General features: G+C 38.2%; 1 protein-coding gene across 1 annotated transcript; it reads left to right on the forward strand.

Moving 5' to 3' along the window:
• The first annotated feature begins 989 nt into the window (after window positions 1-989).
• On the forward strand, window positions 990-23912 carry LOC124251872 (NXPE family member 2-like). The gene is given in 6 exon segments (XM_046684799.1): window positions 990-1017; window positions 1976-2079; window positions 14967-15700; window positions 20768-20829; window positions 22774-22989; window positions 23377-23912. Coding segments are annotated over 6 exon segments (1680 nt in total).
• The last annotated feature ends 615 nt before the right edge of the window (window positions 23913-24527 follow it).

The following is a 24527-nucleotide window of genomic DNA, read 5'->3' on the forward strand; positions in this document are numbered from 1 at the left end:
TATATAGTTATATGGATGCGTACCTGGAGGGATTGGCATGGATGCAAACAAACCAATGTTATGTGTGTATACATATATCACATATATGAAATACATGCGTGTATATCTCTCTATATAATCTCTATCTGGATATCTCTATGTTTATATGTAGATATTTAGGTATATCTATATCTCTATATCTGTATCTGTATCTCTATCAAGGTATATCTGTATCTGGATATCTCTATCTCTGTAGATATTCCCATGCAGAGCAATGCAATTTGAGGGTGGCTAGTGTAATGTGATGGTAACAGGCCACCAGTAGGTGGCTACACTGTGACCATGTACCACCTTTAGTGACAGTGACCCCCATGTCCACAGAGTTTGCTCTTTTAGATTCTTTCCTACCCTGTTACAGATGCAGTTTGCAGTGGGATTGAGACCCGTAGCTCTTCCTTTTATGGCCTGAGATTTAATTTAAATTGTTGTTGGAATGCTTAATGTATGCATTTGTTTAGAGCAAGGGAAGGAGTTCACAAAGAAAGCACTCCTAATATTGAGAGGAACCAGCCACATGAAGTCTCAGTCATTCAGGAACTGTGGACAAGGGCTTCTGTTTTCTTCTTTCTGGTTTTTTCAGATACTTCTGTTATTGCAGACGTGACTAATTCCATAAGACACAAAGCAAAGGCGTGAGCAAAGGCAATGCCCTCTGTATAAAACTATGGAAGGCCCCAACCAAAGGTGACCCTGGGCTGGGATTGGATATGTCCATTCTCTCAAACAAACTGAGGAGCTTCCTCCTGGCTTCTTTCTTCTGGCTGGCTGCGTGGAGGGAGCAGGAACAGGTCATTGAAAGGGAGGCTGTGATTCCATCTGGCACACTGTGGCCACAAATGGCATTTCAGCCTTTGATCAATGAAGCTTATAGGGGAACTCCAACCCTAAAATAAACACAAAGACCGCTTTAACCAACAAGCTTAGGACGGCTGTAATTGCTGTGCGAGAACATGATGGAGAAGATATTCCTCCACAGGTGCGACGCTTTCCAACTCTTATTTGCAGAATTAATGGCAGAGATGGGAGGGAGAACCATAGACCAGTCAGTGCTTTTCAAATGAAGCATTGCAACCCTTCAGGGAAAGTACAATTATTCTATTTGCGCATGGAAAATACTAAAATGGAATGGAATAAAATAGAATTACTAGAAAAGATCACTGTGCTCTGCATGCAGTAAGGATAAGTATTGCTCTATGAGGTTTGTGGGGGGGGGGGGCGCAGTGTGAGCTCTGAAATGGGATTTGATATGATTTTCTTACTGTGGGTCATGAGCAAAAAGTTTGAGAAACACTGCCATAATTTAGCTGAGACTTTTGCAATTCTTGGCTTAAAAAGCTAAAACTAAAATTCTGGCCACTCAGCAATGACCTTTTCTAAAGAGTACACGCTTGCCCTTTATGGCAATGTTTTTCAACTGCTTTAGCATGAGGAGACGGAAAACCTGAGGTGGAAGGAAGCTGCCTGAAAAAACAAATGGGAGATTTAGAAGGAAGCCTCAGGAGGCAGGGAAGACTAGGGAGAGAGGGTACCAGGTACTGCACGTGTGTGTGCATGTGTTTATGTATCCGAGAGAGATTTAGAGACTGGGGCTCATTGAAGGGCACCTGAAGAAAGTGTTTCTTGGGGTAAACAGTTACTAAACCTTGCCACGCTCACTGTGTTCTTAATGAGAGAAAAGGCTCGGAGCTCTGCTATGACTCCATACTAAAGAATTAACCTGAGAGTCAGCAACCAGGAATCCTTCAGCCAGCTCAGTTCCCTGCCTCAGGGACTACCATGGTTTCTGATTCCTAATAGAACATATAATGGGACTTCCTGGAAACCCAGGAGACAGCAGCTGTATAGAAGATAATCCTGTTCTGGAAAGTACTGAGGAGGAACCAAAGCATAGAGAGCAACGTCATGCTGATGATGATTTCTCCTGTCCTCTCTCCAGTCCTCACTTCGTTTCCAAATGCCATAGCTCGTAAATTATCGCTGATGTTGGTATTTATCTTAGTTTTCTGGGTCATTTACTTGGTTTCAAAGGACCACACAAAGGTAGGAATTGTTTCCTTTTTCAGAATTTCAGAGAAGGTCACAGTGACTTTGAATGCTCACCTTTATGAAGGCAAGGATTAAAAGTTAAAAAGCGTGTCATCTTAGCAATGGATGTGACTGAGAGGGTCCCTTGTTCAGCATTAATCCTTTTGACAATATATATGCTATGATTGTCGTTTCAATGGCTGGTGGATTTGCAGCCGTCTCTGTAGTATTTGGCACTACTAACCATCCCGTCTAAGAATTCTCTCCAATTCCAGCCTCTGAGTCTGCAGTCCAGTTGAATCTCTGGTTCAGCCCTCTGCCTTCCTCATAGAGGTTTTCTTTTTCTTTGCATAGCTCAGCTGAGTTTTTGATTTTCCCTTTCTGCAGTCTTTCTTGACGGATCTTGCCTCATTTTCTCCTCCTTCCAAACATTTAGTACCAAACTGGCCTTTAAAAAATTCTGCTTTTGGGGGCCAGCCCAGTGGCGCAGAGGTTAAGTTCACACATTGCGCTTCAGGGGCCCGGGGTTCACCGGTTCGGATCCCAGGTGCAGACCTACACACTGTTTGTCAAGCCATGCTGTGATAGGTGTCCCACATAGAAAAGCAGAGGAAGACGGGCATGGATGTTAGCTTGGGGCTAATCTTCCTCAAAAAAAAAAAGATTCTGCTTTCATCATCTTCTTGTCCTGATCAAAAACTCTCACCAATGGCTTTCACAGATGACAGCGCTGATGAGATCAACTCAGTTAGCCATTCAAGGTTCTTTGAAATTTCAACCCAACTTCTTTTAAAAGTGTCTCTCTCAACTTTGTCTAACACAAACTCCCAGCCCCAAAGGAGAAGGACCACAAGTCTAAGACATTCAGACAATAATGTGAAGTGGTCCATAACAGAGCTCTCAGCCCACAGCTCAGAAGGTTTCTCTTTGTGAGTCTGCTCTATGAATATCTGTGTTCTCTAGGTTTCTTCCTTCCATCCTTTTCTCTTTATACTTGTATCTTTAATTCATATGCTCAGGTCCCATCCACTACCAATACTTGTGTTTCTTTAAGTGAGGCGTGGACACTCTCTGCACCAGAGCACCAGGTTTGTGCATGTGTGTATAAAATTCAGATTCCTGAGCCCTACTCCAGAGCTACTGACAAGAAATCTCCGGGCTTGAGCCTAAGATTATGAAGTATTAACGAGCTCCCCAGATGATTCCTATGCTCGCTCCAGTTTGAGAAGCTCTGCTTGTGCACTCCCAGAACTGAGACCTCTTCTGTGTCCCACACTTGGAAATGTGGTGTTCACAGGTTATCTTCACCTCAGTCTTGCACTAGTGTTACCAAGACAAAGAAACGCACACTGAATTTAGAATCTCCCTCACCACCCTCCTTGGCAAAAACAAAACAGACAAAACCAAATGGAAACAAATTCCCTGCTCTTTCTCCTCTCTCTCCTATGTTGCTACAGCCCACCAGTCAACCAAGCCAAAACTCCCTTCTCAAGCACTCAGCCACTGTCTCATAAATTCTGCCTCCTAAATATCTCTCAAATCTATCCTTTTTCTCCATCCCCATTGTCTTGCTTTAGTGCAATCCCTTGTCATTTCTCATCTATGGTGTAGAAATAGTCTCCTAATTAATTTCCCCTGCCCCCAGTCTCAGCCTGCTCTAATCATCCATTCAACACACGTTTGTTGAGTATAGATTGTGTGTCAGGCGCCGGCCTATGGATTAGGGATACAGAAATATGGGACGTCATATTTGTGTTCAAGAATCCAGGATTATATTTCTCAAATAAAAATTTGGATGTTGCTCTAACTACCTTCAGTGGCTCCTCATGCAGCATTGTAGAGCCCAAACTCCCTGCACCGTGTCTCCTCAGGCCTTGATTAAAGGATACAGAAGGCCACTTAAGCTGGCCCAAGATGTTCTTGCACCGGCTGTTTCCTCTGCCTGTTCTTCCTCTGGGTTTTCATGCAGCTCCCATTCTTCCTTCACGTACTTGCTCAAATTTCGTCTTCTTTATATAACACTGAAAACAGCCCCACCCCTACCTCTTAGCGTTTCCCTTACACTGTTTGACATTCTTTTTGCAATAATACTTTTCACTTTCTAAAATACTAAATAATTTACTTGTTTATTATGTCCATTGATTATTGTCTATCTTGACCTGCTATAAAGTGACCTCCGTAAGAACAAGGATTTTTATCTGTATTTATTTGTTGGTATATCCCAAGTGCCCAGAACAGTGTCTAGCACATAAAAGATGCTTCATAAAGAACTGTTAAATAACTAAAGAAAGACTGTTCAGTGATCTAGGTGAGAGGTAGTGGTGACATGAAATAAGGTACTAACAATGGGGATGGAGAAAAGTCAATGGATTTGAGATAGAATCAACAGAAATAGTGATTGACTATGGGGGTGAAGAAGTCGAGTAAAACACGAATTATTTCAAGTATACACAACTGCATGGCTGGTGATGCCATTCACTGAAGAGGAGGAGAAATAGTTTTGGAAGAAAAAAGATAAGTTTAGATATAAACAGTCTATGTTTGAGGTGCTTTTCGGTCATCTAAATGGAGATGTTGCTTCAGGACGTTGTTGAATATACAGATTGAAAGCTGAGAACGATCCGGTTTAGAAAAATAGATTTAGGAAGCATCGGAGTATAAATGGCAGCTGAAGTCTTTGGAGTCTGTGATATTTCCTTGGGTGAGCTATGGAGTGAGAAGAAAGAGTTGCTAATGATATTGCCCTGAGGAACAAGAAAAGCACTGGTCTGAGAAGTGAGTGGTAGGAGGGAAAGAGAGAACAGTGATTGAAGAGAAATTTTGAGAAGCTTAATTGGGTAGGGGTAGGGAATAAGTGAAAGTCAGGATAGTAGTTAAAGGGGGAATAGGAAGCTTAGAAAGTTTTTCTTTTATTTTTTTAATATGGGAGATATTTGAATACACTTAAAGTCTTTTGGAAAGGGGCTAACAGAAACAAACAGGCAGTAGGGAGGAAAAGATGATTACACTTCACTTGGGCAGGGTGACAGGAAGTTGAATTGTAGTCTGACTACTCTTACAGCTGAGAAGGTTAAGTGACAAAGAGATCTAGGTATTGGAGGAATTGCTCCATGGATGTGGAGATCTACCTGGAGGATGTCAGGACTTTTAGTGATGAAGAAGACTATAAGCCAACTTCTTCACAATCTTCAGTCAACGAGAGGAAGAAAGCAATGGGTTAGAAAATGACAGAGAAGAGGAGGATTATATAGTAATTGGTGATATTTGTCAGATGTATCATGAGAACAAAAGATCTTACAGTCTTCTGAAAAAGACCCTATATATTAGGGTTTATATATATGAAATATATATGTATCTGAAGTATATATATTTACATAATATTTATATATTAAATATATATTTATCCCTAATATATATACTTGACATATGTATATATCCTTAATGTATCTATATTTGAAATATGAATATTTGAAACAGGTTAATAAAAGAATGAGGCAATTGGGCTAAGAGTGAAATTGAGCATTGAATATTGATCCTAGCCCTGCTACTACTATTTTAAAGAGATTTTCCCCTTTATACGCCTAATTTTAAGAGCCTGGCACAAAATTCTTTCTTTTTCCTTGCTCATATTTATGGCTTATATGTTGTGTGATTCCATTACATAATATTCTTGAAATGACAAAATTATAGAAATGGAGAACAGATAAATGATTGCCAGGGGTTAAGGGGTTAAGGAGGGGTTGGGGTGGGAGGGAAGTAGGAGTGGTTAAAAGAAGCAATAGGAAGCAGCCCTGTCATGATGGAAATGTTCTGTATCTTGACTATATCAGTGTCAATATGCTGGTTGTAATATATTACTACAGCTTTGCAAGATGTTACCATTGGGGAAACTGGATAAAGGATACATGAGATTTCTCTATTATTTCTGACAACTATATGTGAACTTACAATTATCTAAAAATAGAAAGTTTAATTCTTTTCCTTTTTACTATACTTCTCTTCAAGTTTAAAACCTCATTACATGCTGAATCTTATCCAAATAATATTTCCCTTAAGAGTTCAGAACCCCATATGGTGTTCATCTTGCTTTTGTCAGACCTTGTTCAAATTTCCTGCCTGATCTCAGTTGCTACAGGAAATCCAGGGAAGCATATTAGGTTTCTCACTCAGGCTGGGAAACCTTCTTCCTGCTCCATTTATCTGGCTGAAGAGTAGGGACCCCAGAGAATGAGAAGGGGTTAGAGAGATTGCAGAGAAGACAAGGCTCAAAAGAGCCATCCCATAAAGTGGTGGATGAATTTTTGGGCTTAACTTGAGTTTAGCATGTACTGATCTTACCCTAAATAGCACACCAGAGACTTTGAACTACAGACTAGACCACTGCCCAGGTTCCAGACTGGCCACTGGATGTCACACACATGGGACAGATTCAAATAGCACAGCAAAGGCTTTGAGACCTGAAAGACCTTGGAACTGGAACCCACAAAAGGTGGATTGACTCTTGTGGCTTTAACCTACCTGGGCCAATTGCCTGATTAAAAAAAAAAAATCCGTGTTAGCCTTAGGGTTTAAACATGACCTAAAATCTCATTGCATAATATTTGAAATATCCAGGATATGAGCGAAAAATTATTCAGCATATGAAGAACCAGGAAAATCACAACTAGCAAGAGAATAAACAAAAGTCACCAACCCTGAGATAAAAGATGTTGGGATTATCAAAGACTTTAAAACAAGAGTTATAACTGTATTAATTTTCTACTGCTGCTGCAACAAATTATCATAAAGTTACTGGCTTAAACAATACAAATTTATCATCTTACATTTCTGGAGATCAGAATTCCAGAATGGATCTCATTGGGCTAAAATGAAGATGCATACTCTTCTGGACAGTTTAGGGGAGAATTAGTTCCCTGGCCTTTTTCACCTTTTAGGGGTCCACTTTTCTTGGTTCCTCCATCTTCAAAGCAAGCAACATTGGGCCAAGTTCTTCTCACACTGCCATCTCTCTGGTTCTCTCTCTTCTGCCTCTCTCACTTTGAGGACTCTTGTGATTACATTTGGCCCACCTGGATAATTCAGGATACTCTCTCTATTTTAAGGTCAGCTGATTAGCAACCTTAATTGCATGTCCTGTCTTAACTTCCCTTTACCATGTAATCTAATATATTAATAGGTTTTCTAGAATAGGACATAGATACCTTATCCTTGTTCCTCAATAGGTAAGATGTTTTTTCTCCCTTTGCCTTCTTTCATGATTTTTCTCTTTGTCTTTGATTTTCTGCAGTTTGAATTTAGTATTCTTAGGTGTAGATTTGTTGGTATTTATTATCCTTGGTGTTCTCTGAGTTTCCTGAATCTATAGTTTGATGTTTGTTACTAATTTTGGGAAATTCTCATCCATTCTTATTTTGAATATTTCTTCTGTCTTTTTCTCTTTTTTTCTCCCCTCTGTTGTTCCCATTATGTTATGCCTTTTGTATTTTCCCCACAGTTCTTGGATATTCTGTTTTGTTTTTGTTTTTATTCTTTTTTATCTTTGTTTTTCAGTTTGGGAGGTTTCTATTGACATACCTTCAAACTCACTGATTCTTTCCTTGGCTGTGTTCAGTCTGCTAATGAGTTCACCAAAGACATTCTTCCTTTCTGTTACAGTGCTTTTGATTTCCAGTATTTCCTTTTGATTCTTTCTTAGAGTTTCCATATCTCTGCTTACGTTACCCATCTGTTCCTGTATGTTGTCTACTTTTTGCATTAGAACACTTAGCACGCTAATTATAGTTATTTTAAATTCCTGGTCTGGTAATTCCGAAATCTCTACTATAGCTGAGTCTGCTTCTGATGCTTACATTGTTTCTTTAAACTGTGTTTTTTTCTTTTTGCATGCATTTTAATCTTTTATTGAAAGATGGACATGATATATTGGTGAACTGGAACAGAGTAGATAGGCCTTTAGTGTAAGGTGTTATGTTTATCTGGATAGGAGTTAGACTGTCTACTGTTTACTAAAGACATGGTGTCAGAGGCTAAAATTTCATCTAGAATCTTGGTTTTTGTTTCCCCTAGAATTTTTAAAAATCATTTATTTATTTATTCTGAGGAAGATTAGCCCTGAGTTAACATCCACCAACAATTCTACTCTTTTTTTCTGGGGAAGACTGGCCCTGAGCTAACATCCGTGCCCATCTTCCTCTACTTTATATATGAGATGCCTGCCACAGCATGGCTTGATAAGCGGTGCATAGGTCTGCACTTGGTATCCAAATCAGTGAACCCCAGGCCACCAAAGCGGAGCATGTAAACTTAACCACTGCACCACTGGGCCAGCACCAAGTTTCCCCTAGAATTTTTGCCTTTGGATTTTCCTGGAAACTCCTTTTTAAATAGGGTCTGAGGCTTCCAATACTTTTAGCTGTCATCCAGTGTTTAGACTGGATCCCTACTGATGTGATGGTAAAGTATGGGGGAGGAGAAGCATGCTATAGTCCTATGATTTAGTCTCAGTACTTTAGTGAGCTTGTACCCCTAAGGTTCACCTGCACAAATGCTTTTCCACTTTCTGTCCTCCTCTCCCCACTTCACTCCTGGGTGAAATAAGAAGGCTAGGGGGAGCTGGATTTGGATATTTTCCTTCCTCTGGGTTGGTGAGGCTTTGGCAAACCCAAGCTGTCTAAGGTCTAGTGAAATAGTTTTCCTTGAGGGCAAATCTTGTTAAGATGGTTCTAGGTGTGTTTCAAAATGGTTATAGAGGAACTAAAAGGAGAGAGAACTAAGAGAAAACAGTTAATAAAATGACAGGCCTAAGTTAGAGCCTATCAATAAATACGTTAAAAATAAATAGTCCAAACATATCAATTAAAAGACAGCGACTGTCAGAATGGATTAAAAAAAAAATGAACCATAAATTGTCCATAATACACCCATTTTACATGTAAAGCTATAGATAGGCTAAAAGTTAAATAATAAAAATAGATATACTATGCAAATATTAACCAAAATAATGCTTGTATAGATTTACTAATTCAGACAAAGTAGATTTCAGAAACAGAAAAGTTACTAGGAGTAAATAGGATCATTACATAATGATAAAAGGATCAATTCACCCCAAATTTATAGCAACCATAAATTTGTATATATATGACAGCAGAGATTCAAAATATATCAAGAACAGGACAAATAAATGAAAGGAGAAAAGAACAAATCCAAAATCATAGTTGGTGACTTCTGTGTTGCTCTCAGTAATTGATAGAACAAGTAGAAAGTCAGTGTAGGGAGTTGAATGATGCCCCCCCCCAAAGATATGTCTACCTGAAACCTCTGAATGTACCATATTTAGAAAAATAGTCTTTGCAGATGTAATTAAGTTAATGATCTCAGAATGAGATCATCCTAGGTTAGAGTGGACCCTAAAGCCAATGACAAGTGACTTTTTAAGAGAAGAGAAGGGGAGAAGGCACACAGAGGGAAAGATGATGTGAAGATGATGGCAGAGATTGACATGTGCATCTACAAGCCAAGAATATCAAGGATTTCTAGCAGCCACCAGAAGCTAGGAGAGAGGCATGGGATAGATTCTGCCTCAGAACCTAGGGAAAGAATCAACTTTATTGACACCTTGATGTTAAAATTCTTGTGTCCATAACTGTGAGAGAATAAATTTATGTTGTTTAAAGCCACCAAATTTATGGTAATTTGTTATGGTAGCCCTAGGAAACTAATACAGTTAGCACAAAGAAAGAAGAACTGGGCTGGCCTGGTGGCATAGTGGTAAAGTGCGCACATTCTTTTCTGCTTTGGCAGCCCGGGGTTTGCTGGTTCAGATCCCAGGTATGGACATGGTAAGCTTGGCAAGCCATGCTGTGGCAGGCATCCCACATATAAAGTGGGGGAAGATGGGCACGGATGTTAGCTCAGGGCCAGTTTTCCTCAGCGAAAAGAGGAGGATTGGCAGCAGTTAGCTCAGGGCTAATCTTCCTCAAAAAAATATATAAAAAATAAAGAAGGACTAAAGAATACAATCAATTAACAGGATCTAATCAACATTTATAAAGTACTTCACCCAACGACAGCAGAATATACATTTTTTTCAGTGCACATGAAACATTCACCAAGATAGAACATTTCTTGAGTTATAAAACAAGCCTTAAAAAATTTTAAAATCTTACAAAGTATGAAAAAAATGAAATTAAATAATAATAATGAAATTAAATTGGAAATTAATAACAGAACAATAACTGGTATATCTCCAAGCATTTGGAAACTAAACACATTTATACATAATCCTTGGATCTAAGAAGAAGTTTCAAGGAATGTTAGAAAACACTTTGAACTGAATGAAACAGCAGTATGATTTATTAATGTTTGTTATACACAGTTAAAGTAGCACTGAGACTGAAATTTAAAGCATTAAGTGATTATTCTAGAAAAGAAAAAGGGCATCAAATTAGTAACTTAATCTTCTACCTTAAAGAACTAGAAAAAGCAAGCATAAAGAAAGAAATAATAAATATTAGAGTAGAAATCATTAAAATTAGAAACAGAGATATAATAGAGAAAATCAGTAGAACAAAAACTGCTTCTGTAAAATGATCTATAAAGTTGATAAAACTTTAGCCAAACTTATAAAGAAAAAAAAAGAGAAGACATAAATAACCAATATCAGGAATGAAAGAAGGGACATTACTAAAGAAATTACAGACATTAAATGATAATAAAGGAAAACCATAAATAACTCCAACCATATAAATTTGACATCTTGGATGAGATGGATGAATTCCTTAAAGGCCACAAACTACCAAAAATCCCCAAAGAATAATTAAAAATTCTGAATAGTCCTAAAATCAGTTAAATAGAATTCATAGTTAAAACTCTTCTGAAAAATAAATCTCCAGGCCCAGATGGTTACATGGGAAAATTCTATCAAATATTTAAAGAATAAATAATACCAATTTTACACAATCTCTTCCAAAGGATAGAAAGAAAAGGAAAGCTTCCAAATCATTTTGTTAGGCCAGCATTACCTTGATACCAAAACCAAACAAAGAGAGTACAAGGAAATAAAATAACAGACCAGCATCCTTTATGAACACAGGTGCAAAAATCCTCAACAAAATATTAGCAAATCAAACCCAACAATATATAAAAAGAATAATATACTATGACTATGTGTGTTTGATGCCCAGAACACAAGGCTGATTTAATATTAAAAAAATTGATCAATATAATCTACCATGTCAACAGGCTAGAGAAGAAAAATTACCTGATTAGAACAATTTATACAGAAAAAAATATTTGACAGAATTCATAAGTCATTCATGACCAAACCTTTTAGCAAGCTAGGAATAAAAGAGAAATTCCTTTCCTTAATCCATTAAAGGATATCCGTGGCAAACATACAGCTAACATCATACTTAATGGTGAAAGATTGAATGCTTTTCCCCTGAGATCATAAACAAGGCAAGGATGACCATTTCCATCACTCCTATTTAATATCATACCGGAAAGGCTAGCTGTTGCAATAAGGTTAGGAAAAAGAAACAAGGTACATGTAGGTTGGAAATGAAGAGATAAAACTGGCCCTATTTGCAGATGACATAATTGTCTACATAGAAAATTCCAAGGAATCTACAAAAATGCTCCTGGAACTAACATGTAAGTTTATCAAGGTCATATGATATAAGGTCAACACACAAAACTCAATTGAATTTCTATATATCATATTTTAGCAATGAAAAATTAGAAATAAAAAGTAAAAAGAAACAATGCCACATATGAGAGATTAAAAATAAAATTCCAAGATAAAATTTTAACAAAACAGTACAAAATCTGTAGTCTGAAAACTACAAAACTCTGATGGAAAAATTATAGACATATAAATGAATGAACTTACTATGTTCACGGACTAGAAGACTCAATATAGTTAACATGTTAATTGTCTCACAACCAATCTATAGATTTAACACAATTTGAAACAAAAACTCCATAGGAATTTTTGTTGACCTAGATAAGCTGATTCTAAAATTTATATGGAAAAGCAAAGGAACTAGAATAGACAAAACAAGTTTTAAAAAGAAGAATGAAGTTGGAGGTCACACTACAAAATTTCAAGACTTAATATAAAGCTATAATAGTCAACACAATATGAAATTAATGAAGGGATAAACATGAAGATGAGTAGAACAGAATAGAAACTCCAGGGATGTAGCCATACAAATATGATTAATTGATTTTTGACAAATGTAGAAAGACAAGTCATGGAAAAAGAATAGTTCTACCATAAATTGTTTGAACAATCAACCATCCATATGAGAATAAAATGAATATCATCATAAACATCCCACCACATACAAAACTAAACTGAAGTAGAAATTTATAATCTAAATGAGAGAGAATTCAAAATAAGTATCATAAAAATAAACTCAATGAGTTACAGGAAAATTCAGAAAAGCAGTTCAATGAAATCAGGAACAAAATTAATGAACAGAGGGAGTTCTTCACAAAAGAGATTGAAACTATAAAGAAAAACCAATCAGAAATGTTGGAGATGAAAAACACAATGAATTAAATAGAGAAGAATCTGGAATCCTTGAATAACAGAGCTGATATTGTGGAGGACAGAATTAGCAGCTTAGGAAACAGAAATATAGAAATGCTTCAGATGGAGGAGGAGAGAGAACTAAGACTAAAAAGAAATGAAGAAATTCTCTGAGAAATATCTGACTCAATTAGGAATTATGACACAATGATTATAGGTATTCCAGAGGGAGAAGTGAGGGAGAAAGGAGCAGAAAGCTTATTCAAAGAAATAATAGCTGAGGACTTCCCAAACCTGGGGAAGAAGCTGGATTTACAAGTAAAATAAGCTAATAGAACTCCTAATTATATCAATGTAAAAAAACCTTCTCCAAGGCATATATTAGTAAAACTGGCAAAATTCAATGACAAAGAAAAAATATTAAGGGCAGCAAGGCAGAAGAAAAAAACCTACAAAGGAACCTCTATTGGGCTTTCAGCAGATTTCTCACCAGAAACCTTACAGGCTAGGAGAAAGTGGAATGATATATTCAAATCTCTGAAAGACAAAAACTTTTAGCCAAGAATACTCTATCCAGTGAAATTATCCTTCAGATACGATGGAGAAATAAAAACTCTCCCAGATAAACAACACATGGACAAAGAGAACTGATTTGTGGATTCCAGAGGGGAAGGAGGTGGGGGGGCATAAGGGGTAAAGGGGCACATTTATGTGGTGACTGACAAATAATGCACAACTGAAATTTCACAATGTTATAAACTATTTTGACCTCAATAAAAAAAGCCCCAAGTATTTGAGGGAAAATAAAGTTGAAACACACTGGTATTAAAGTAAATATAATCTAAAATAATAAGTCAGTTTTCACCTGTCAAATTTGCAAATAGTTTTAATGACAATATTTTATAATTTAACCAAAAATATTTAAAGTGATGAATTTTGTAAGGGATTTTTAGTCAACTGATAAATCCAAGAACAACCCCTTTCTCTCGGTGAGCATGCAGCTATCCAAAGTCATCAATCAGAAGATAGATTTTGTATGAATCTTTCATTCAGGCAATGACCCAATTATTAGAATATGAAATAAGTGATGTTATAAAGTTGTTTTGGCATAACCAAATATCTTGTTCCAGAAAAATCTTTGATAATAGTTATGGCAGAGGAAATAGCATACCTGGACTTCAAGACTTTCTGTATGAATAATAAACAGCAGTTGACTTAAACAACAACAAAAAAGCAAAAACCAAACAGGGGTAGGTTTCCAATCCTGGCTTCGCCCAATTCATTTTAGGCCACTGGCCAAATGTCCCTCCACAGGGCTTGGGAGACTCTGGGACCTGAAAAAACCTTAAATTGGTGGTAGTTTTCCCTCCAGTGACCTCTTTGTCCAGGTGGATATAATGGCATCCATTGTCAGCTAAACAAATATTTCATTTGACCAAATATTTGTCTCAGGAACTCTTGTTAAGGAGCATTATTCAGAACTTCTATGCCTTGTTTGCTGCAATGACCAATGAGACACTGGTGTGGCATAGCAGGTGGCCTTACATACTGCTAGTGGCAATGTAAACTCTTATCTTGTGAGCATATCTGACAGTCAAGAAGAATAAAAATGTTTATGTTCTTTGACCAATTGATTACTTAATTCAATAATAGATGATCTGGTACTTCTATCACTAGGAATCTATCATAAGGAAGTAATCCTATATATGGAGTGTAAGAAAATATCCAAGTGTGATGTAAAATGGAAACAGACATAATCCAATAGTCCAATATCATTGGCTACTTATCCTCTTGATGGAATATTATGCAACCATTAAAAATAATGATCATGAAAATTGTGTAACAATATTAAAATGTTTATAAAACGTGGTAATAGGTGCAAAATTAGTACTATATTTGTAGTATGATTACAACTAGGTAAAACATATACATGGAAGGAAAAAGAAAGGGTGGGCATAATAAAAAATAGCATAAAGACAGCAAAGCTTAGGTAGGATCATATTTTTTAAAATTTGCTCTTTTCCATATATCTATAATATAGCTATATGATTTTTATAAAGAAAAAATAGGCCAAATGAGGGGCTGGCAAAGATAAACACTTTAAAATTCAATCATGAAGTAACATATACTTATTTTGTATAGTTAATTTTGAAGCCAATGACTTCCAAATAAAATCTTCTCCTGGAAGCAGAGGAAGTCCCAGTTCATGGAAATCAATTCCTATGATTCCAAAACTGAAAACTAGTTAGAATCAATTTTTGATACGATTACATCACACCTAAATGTGTATAAACTAAACCATAATAATTTACATTGAAAACCAAGCCATATTATTTGCTGATATATCCCTTTTCCCTCAGTTCTTCAGTTCTTATTCGGCTTGAGAAGCCCTATCACCCTGAGTCAATGGAACGTCTTCAGAAAGTCCACACACCCTGAAGCGCCACTGGATCCAGCAGTTTCACCAACAGAGACTGAGCTGAGAATAAAGGGAATCATGGAGAAACTCGGCCAGCTGGTCCCACCCAGACCCTTCACTCACGTGAACACCACCACCAGTGCCGCACACAGCAGAGCTACCCTCCTCAACCCTCAAGACACACACTGCAAAGGGGATCAGCTAGACATCGTGCTGCAGGTGAGGGACCACCTGGGACGCAGGAAGGAATATGGCGGGGATTTCCTGCAGGCCAGGATGTCCTCCCCCGCCCTGCAGGCAGGCGCTTCAGGAAAGGTGACAGACTTTAACAACGGCACCTACCTTGTCAGCTTCACTCTGTTCTGGGAGGGCCAGGTCTCTCTGTCTCTCCTGCTCATCCACCCCAGTGAAGGGGTGTCGGCTCTCTGGAGGGCAAGGAACCAAGGCTGTGACAAGGTGATCTTCACGGGCCACTTTGCCAATGGTACCTCCCGGGTCCTCTCTAAATGTGGCCGGATCCTCAGTTCAAGCGCTGAACTGTGCAAGTACCTGGATGATCGAGACCAAGAAGCTTTCTACTGCGTGAGGCCTTCGCATGTTCCTTGTGAGGCCCTAACCCATGTGACCACCAAGAATGGAAACATTTCCTATCTTAGAAAGGCAGAACGGAGCCTTTTCCACAGGTAAACAGGCCTTCGAATACAATAATCGATATAAACAGGTAGACTTAGTTTCAGCCCAACTCTGCCTAATAGCTTTTCCTAATCAAGCTCCCTTTATCATGTCAATAAATGTTGACTAGGTTGTAATTAGGTCCATCATTCAGAGTTAGTTCAGCTGGTAGTATATTCCCAGGTCCCATACAGGTCACCTATGCAAGCATTTTATTCATCCTGACTAGTTGCTAAAAGGAGTATAACTAATGAAGTACTTTCCGTATGCCTGTAGTTCTCCATAGTTGGTAATACTTCCAGATTCAATAATTTTTTGTAGACCAGTATTTCCTATAATATATTCCGTGGAATACCAATCCTACGGAGTATTAATAGATGCTGTGCAAAATCAAAAGGGGGATGGTGAATGGTATCATTATTTAATCTACTTCACCCTTTATATCAAATGAATTGTCCCTCCCAACTATCTCCTGAACCCAGACATTTTATTCTGCTGCTGTTGCCTCTATCCTTGTGTAAACTATCAGCATATCTCACGTAAATCATCACAACAATCTCCAGAGCTGGCTTCCTTGCCTACAGTCTTTTTTCCTTCAATTTATTCTCCACACTGCACTCCGACTAATGTTTCCAAACTGCAGATGACTTTTAATTTTCCTTTCTTAAAACCCTTAATGTGATCCCATTGCTCTGAGGATGAAATTCAAACTCTTTAATATGCATACAAGGACTGGCCCAGCTCTGCAGCTGCCTGTCTCACTTTTATACTGCCTTGCTCCCTGTCAGTCAGATTGGACTCCTTTTATTTCACAAATGGACCATGTTCTCTCTCAACTCCGGCATTTCACAATCCTTGGTTTAAACATCATTTCCTCCAAGTCTGGGTACAGTGGTAGTCCCATATTCTTCTGCTGTTTCTGTTCTTCCCCAGTTATAACACTCATTACACTATTAAATTTCAAATATATGTATTTTATATCCCCTGCTAAATTGTAAGCTCGTTGAGGCAATAACTGTAACTATTTTTTCGCCATTCATTCATTCATTTATTCAATTTATAAATAGCACCTTTTATATTTCAGACACAGTTTTAGGTGTTCAGAATTCAACATTCTAGTGGGATAGAAAGACAACAAGCAAACAAATAGATTTGTAACATGAAGTCATCAGAATATGGGATTTGAATGTGATGGTGGATGCTGTTTTTAAAGAGTGGTCAGATAAGGCCTGGCTTGAGCCTGAGAATGGGTCACTTGAACAGCAACCCGAATGAAGAGAGGGAGGGAGCCATGTGAATTTGGGGGGAAATACCATTCTCAAAAGAGCAAGTAGGACCTGTGGCAAGAGCATGCTGGAATGTTCCAGGAACCATGAGGGAGACCGGTGAGACTGGAATGCAAAGAGTGAGGGAGAGAGGAGGTCAGAAGGGAAGGCAGAACCTCAGAGGCCGTGTATGTATGGTAGGAAGCCATTGAGGGCTACCATTTTGTCTCACAGGCCCAGCACATCGCCCAACACCAGAAGGTTCTCAACTGTTGAATGAAAGAATAAGTGAAATACAATCTTGGAAAATAATCACATAGATTCCTTTGCAGTAGGCCTTCTCAGTAACTTTAGTATCTATTCTGTCAAGAAGCAATAGAGCACAAAACATTTCCCCCAATTTTTTGACTGTGGAACACTTATTTAGTGCATCATTTTAAGGAACTTTGGTTCCATAGTTTGGTAACTGCTGCTGTAGAAAGACCTTGGTTTTTCTATGTCGGTTCTGAAGATCAAGCTGGATAGCATGATATCCTGGAAATTCTAGTTGAAATCCAATTCAAATATTATAATGACACAAGGACAGGGGGCAGGGCACACCGACCCTACACCTCTACAAGATTTCCCTTCCTCCTCTATGTCACCTTTACTTCCTTTTGCTTTCCTGATGAAGGTATGGAAAAATCCATTATCCTATGACTCAGTCAAAAGAGGCTGGACTTTTTCAAACAAATATTTTACTAAGACCTAAAGGAGACACAATCATGGAGACATAGAGGCCTTTCTGTCTTGAAGGTCTCAGAACTATGTCTTAATTCTACAGGCAGTGACTATCTGTATATGTGGGATATATTCCCTGTTGGCCACATCTGGCTCCCTCCTGAGATGGTCCTCATTGCAGCCTGGGTTGGAGGAACTCTCCTTGCACACTCTCCTGGCTGCTCTCAGAAATCCTAAGTCCCTGGTCTGGCAGACCTCCATGTATTTTTGGTGCAATCTTGCTTCTCAAGTGGGCTATATCCGTGACAGTAATCTGCCCCACCCTGTTTTACTTCCCAATAGATACATTTCCTTCTTGGATCCCCTGCTCTATCTAAATTGTCCTTTTCTCTCCCCCCCCCCCCCCCCCCCCCCCACTGCATTGAAGTAGAGATTTGAGTCTCCTCACAGGCAATTTAGTGCATATACAAGGAATAGCTGGCTTCATACATAATTCCACATCCAAGTACCCTCACGGATTATTCTATTGCTAAGCTCTAGGGCCCCTTCTTAGGTCCAAGCTAGGTTCTCTGACATCTTGCTTTCCCACAAGGCTGGGCACTAAGACTGTTTCCCTTTCATTTGTAGCATAATAAATACATTTTCCCACCAGGGTTCTCTCTCCCAACCCTGGTGACAGAATCAGACGCTACCTCCTTAGATACTCACTTCTTTAAAGTTAAAAAAAAAAGTCTTTTTAATTTAAGAGTTTTATTGATAATCATGATGGGAAAATAAACAAGGGGTTACCACATGAGAAGACATCATACAAGCAACAGAGTTATTGACAATTCTTTCAGTTTCCAGTATGGTCCAATATTCTGGACCCTCTTCTGAAATGCAATACACATACACACACATGCACACTCAATAGTAAGACAACACCCATTGAAACGAATGCCTTTATACCATGAGTACATGTTTTTAATCCTAATTTTAATGTCCCATCAAAGTTTGGCTTTGGTAACCAGATTTACAAGGTAGCCAGGTATCGGTCTCCTTCATCAACTTCAACCTTACCTGGAGTAGATGTGGAAGAATAAATGTTTCAAGTTTCAAAAAGTTCAAATTTCCCACTGAGACAATTTTAATCTTGTGCTAAAGATAGGTCTGATAGGATCCTCAGTAAAACACTTGGGATTGACAATTATCATGCCCATTTCACATAGATGGAAATTTAAGCACAGACGTGTTAAATAACTTGGCCAACGTAAGTTGCAAGGCCAGAACTGGAATCCCAATCTACCTTATTCTAATGTCAATTTGCTATAGCACTGTTTCCATGACTCCACCACTCTATGCAGCCATCACTGTCCAACCACCCTGGCCTCTCAGTTACCCAGCCCTCTGGCGCTCTTAATGAGAGGAATATTATTCTCACTTGATCCAAAAAAAATCTTTCCCAGGATTCAGGCAATCCTCAGTGTTGAAAAATACTTCCTTTGTCCATCCTGGAGTTCTCTTGCTCTGGCCTTAGGAGTCCTTCTTTCTCCCAGATGGATTTCATTCTGATGGAATAAATTTAATTGACCAAATGTAGTCACTATCTTAATTGAGATGAAGCTCACTGTGTTAAGCACTTGAAATCTTATAGTGAATAAGGTTGACCTAAGTTCTCCTCTCAAGGAGATTACAGAGTACAGAAAACAGACCCCTGGGGGACTTGTGAAGGTGGAGAGTGCATGAAGATGAGGCTAGAGGAGTAGATGCTCACAGAAAGTTGCATGCCAGTTAAGGAGCTTGCTCCTTATCCCGTAGGTTAATGATGGAAAGTCATGGAGAGATTTTGTGTAGGTGAATAAAGCAGGCAACAGAGAGGATGTATTTAAGTGGGATAAACCAAAGGGGAAGAAAGATAATATTATAACAATCTATGACAAGGTTCTCAAACTAATGTCCTTGGATCAGCAGCCCGTTTCATCTAAGAATTTGTTAGAAATCCATATTCTTGGACACTGCTCCAGAACTATTTTTTTCAGCTTTACTGAGGTATAATTGACAAATAAAAATTGTATATATTTAAAGTGTACAACGTGATGTTTTGATATGCATATACATTGCGAAGTGATAATCAAGCTGATTAACATATTCATTACCTCACATAGCATTTTTTGTGTGTGGTGACACACAAGATTTACTTTCTTGGCAAATTTCAAATATACAATACATTGTCATTAAGTATAGTCACCATGCTGTACACTAGATTCCCAGAACTTAGTCATCTTACAATTGAAAGTTTGTACCCTTTGACCAACATCTCCTCATCTACCCCAACCCCCACCCCTGGCAACCACCATTCTACTCTCTGTTTCTATGAATTTGACTTTTTTAGATTCCACATGTAAGTGAAATCATGCAGTATTTGTCTCTATGTATCTGACTTATTTCTTACACTTAGCATAACGTCCTCCAGGTTCATCCATGTTGGTGCAAATGGCAGAATTTCCTTCTATTTTAAGGCTGAATAATATTCTGTTGTATATATGGACCACATTTTCTCTATCTGTCCATCCATTGATGGACACTTAGGTTGTTTTCATGTCATGGCTATTGTGAATAACGCTGCTATGAGTATGGAGGTGCAGGGATTTGTTCAAGTGCCCCAGAACTGTTGAATCAGAAGCTCTGGGGCTGAGGCCCAGGATTCCGAGTTGTAACAAGCACTCTAGATAATCTGATCCATGCTCGAGTTTGAGAAGTACTAGCCTAGGAAAATGTCAATGGAGGCCTGAATTACTATGGGTGGTAAGGGTGGGGAGGATGGCTTGTGGTAGGAAATCACTGAGAAGGTAAAATCAAAGATATATATATTTGATTAATTGCACATGGAAGGTAAATGACTCTCTCTAGATCTCTGGGTCCCTGCCATTAGCAGGGGAAGAGTTTCTCAGAATCCTGACCCATTTAGTTCCCCAGAATACCTTAAATATATAAAAATAAAGAAAAAAAAAAGCATTTACAGAGAGTTAAGAGTGGTCCAATTCCTCTAAGGCAGTGATTTCATTCTGACATCTGGGCAGATATCAGGCTAATTTATTTTCCCATTTCTTGAAGGTCCAACATGGGGGTTGAAATGAGGAAGAACTTCACCTCCATTGAGGTCTTATCATGTAACCGTAAGTCCATTGTGCTGTTGCCTGCCATGTTCACAATTTATCTGTTTAAAGGACATTCTTAGTTTAAGAGATATTTCTTTGACATTAACCATTTCAACCTTTCATTTCCTGGAACAAATAGTGTCAATTATCTTGGGTTTTACAGGAGAGATTTTATTTTTGGGAATTATTTCCATATCAATTCAAACCAATTTTCATCCTGAGTCTGATATAAAAGACTAGGCAACCCTTAATTTTAGCTGCCTACTCTCAAAATGTACAGGTTATTTGTATTTAAACTTGAGATTTATTCCTGAAAAGCCAATAATTGGGTACTGGCGAAAATGTCTCCAATGAGTTACAGAGTTAGGAAATCTCATTGTTTCTAATTTCTAATCTCTCTTCCAGCTAAACCATCTCAGTTGAAGTTCTGTGAACTAACTAACAATTTCCGTGGATTTTTTTTCAGTTTTATCACGTGAACTTCAGTGGTCAAAACAAAGTTAAAGGGAATTTCAGAAAAGCAAATGATCTCCATTATAACAATCAATGGGGTTTACATTTATCATTGCCCTTTTTTCATGTGTTCAATAGATGTATATTGAGAACCCACTTTGTTAAACCCTGTGGAGAACATAGCTATAAATAAATCATGTACCCAGATCTAAAGCTCACAGTCTGTGGAAAAGACAGATCCCTTCTCTGCCATGGAAGCCGTCATCCATGCCCGACTTTTACACCAAAGAAAGTTCTCAGACTCTTGAGGCAACTTGAGTCCTCTTAACATTTCTGTGATTTCCCTCTTGCCTGGACAGTAATTTCTAGTAAAGTCAGGCAGTTTCTTTTTTTTTTTTAAAGATTGGCACCTGGGTTAACAACTGTTGCCAATCTTCTTCTTTTTTTTTTTTTTCTGCTTTATCTCCCCAAACCCTCCCTGTACATAGTTGTATATCTTAGTTGTGGGTCCTTCTAGTTGTGGGATGTGGGATGCCGCCTCAACGTGGCCTGACAAGCAGTGCCATGTCCGCGCCCAGGATCCGAAGCCTGGGCCACTGCAGCGCAGCGCGCGAACTTAACCACTCGGCCATGGAGCCGGCCCCAAGTCAGGCAGTTTCTTAGAAGACAGTGCCAGACTATTATTTTTCAGACCCATTTATAAACCTGATATAATTCCTTAAAGATAAATTTAAGTCCCTAAACTTATACCCGAAATCCGAACCAGTAGATGTAGCTAGAAGACAAAGAAGATGTGGTTTTAATGGCAAAATATAACAATAGCCTGAGTCTTACTTGGGTGAAAGCTTGATGTGGATCAGTGAGTACAGCTCAGGCCACTTTCCTACTGGAGTGTTCAGAATAAGGACATAATGGTCCTCCCTTTTTCTGCACTAATCAGACCACGCTGAGAATATTACATACAGGCCTGGGCACAATTAAACATTTAAGGGGTTTTCTGATTAACCAGGAAACATGATTCTGATATACACAAAATAAACAGTATGTGACACTCATTTCATAAATGTGTTCCAGTTTATTTCCTGGAGAAGTAGTTTGGGGAAGAGGAGGTTTACAAGCCAGCAAGGCCAATGTCGTTGGTACAATATTTAGCTGGGCCACCGAGTCCTGCTATTTCACGGCCACACACTTCCTCCTGGTTTGGGTAGCTGTCTCGCAGTGGAGTGGCCTTGGTGACAAGGTGAAGCCCAGGGAAACATGGCGAATGCATAAAAGGAAATCTATCCCTACTCCAGGAAAAACTACTCACTAGTGAGATTATTCCAAAGTGAGAATTTTTAATTTACCTGTTTAACGCGATCTTGTTAAATAAACATTTGTGGAAGAGAGGAGGGAAGGAATAGAGAATGGTGGCGGACAAAGAGGAAGAGGAGGGGGAAGATGAAGAAGGTATTTCTGAAACGGTTTGTGGCAATAAAAATTGCTTGCTGTGGGAATTTTTATTGCCAGAGAGTAAGAACATAGAAACGAAATGTAAGATTGGAGTGAAGACTCTTTTCCCCAGTGGTTATGCTATGAGAAAAAGGTGGATTACAGCATTTTGCAAACAGATCGAGTTGAATGAAACAAACAATATAAATGACTGCTTGAAGAGAAAACTTATCTACCTCATGGGAGACTCAAGACTGCGTCAGTGGATTTACTACTTACAAAAAGTGGTGAAAAGTATGTACTTTATTTTTATTTTGACATTATAGTTGACTTCTGGGATTATTTGAATAATAATTAGAATTTTTTGCTATCCTTTTCTGCTATTTGTTTTGTTATTGTTTTTTAACTCACCAAATGTTTGGATTTGAGTTTTTCATAAAAAGTTGTTTTATTTTTTCATTCGCAAATATTGACACTTTTCTTCCTCTTCCTATATTCTGATAGAAAGTTCAAAGTATTATTAAGATCTTAATGCATCTGGTAAAATTCTCTTGCCCTGATAGGCAGCAATGCTACCACAGTCAGAAGTGATTTTGGTTAGAATTTTTCAAATATGTGCATTTTAAAATTACATCATTATTTTCCTTTCATTAAAAGACTTATTGATTTGTTTTCCATCAGCCTTAAAATATTTTGATCATCATGGAACTGGGATCTTTAAAACCTACATGCTTCTGGATACTGAAAGACACATTTTGATTTAGTGGAAAAAGCATGGTCATCCATTTATTACCAAAAATCTGTTCTCGGTGAAAGATGAAAACTACATTCCATGGGAAATTGACCGGGTAGCAGGAGACAGTGACACAGCCATTGTCATTACCCTCGGCTAGCACTTCAGACCCTTTCCCATCCACATTTTCATCCGTAGGGCCATCAATATTCAAAAGGCCATTGAACATCTGTTCTTGCAAAGCCCAGAGACCAAAGTGATCCTCAAAACTGAAAACACCAGGGGGATATATCTAAATGCAGAGATGTTTAGTGACTTTCATGGCTACATTCAGAATATTATCATGAGGGACATTTTTGTGGATCTCAATGTGGGTATTATTGATGCCTGGGATATGACTATTGCATATGGCACTAATAATGCCCATCCACCTGATTATGTGATTGGAAATCAGATTAACGTGTTCTTGTACTATACTTGCTAGAGGAAAAATACAGCAAAAACAGTACTAGCCATTCTCTATAGATGACCTCACTTATACTGCAAGGATAGTTTATTGCAATCCAAGGTAGGAGGAAATGAAATTTTTAAAAAAGTTTTCATATTGTAGTAAAATATGCATAACATAAAAGTTACCATTTAAACCATTCTTAAAAACGTACAATTCAGTGGCATTAGATATATTCACAATATCGTGCAACCATCATCATGATCTAGCCCCAGGACTTTTTCATCATCCCAAACAGAAACTCTGTATCCGTTAAAAAATAAGTCCTCATTCTCCTTTGCCCCCAGGCCCTGGCAACCACCATTCTACTTTTTGTCTGTATGAATTAAACTATTCTGAGTAGCTCAAATACTTGGAATTATACAGTATTTGTCCTTCGTGTTGGCTTACTTCACTTAGCATAATGCCTTAAGTTTCATCCATGTTGTAGCATGTGTCATAATTTCCTTTCTTTTTAAGGCTGAATAGTATTTCACTGTATGCATATACCACATTTTGTTTGTCCATTCATCCATTGATTGACACTTGGGTTGTTTCTACCTTTTGCCTATTGTGAATAATGCTGCTATGAAGAGCAAACCAAATTTGGAG

This window comes from Equus quagga, chromosome 14 (assembly GCF_021613505.1).
Source record: "Equus quagga isolate Etosha38 chromosome 14, UCLA_HA_Equagga_1.0, whole genome shotgun sequence".
Classification (NCBI taxonomy): Eukaryota; Metazoa; Chordata; class Mammalia; order Perissodactyla; family Equidae; genus Equus; species Equus quagga.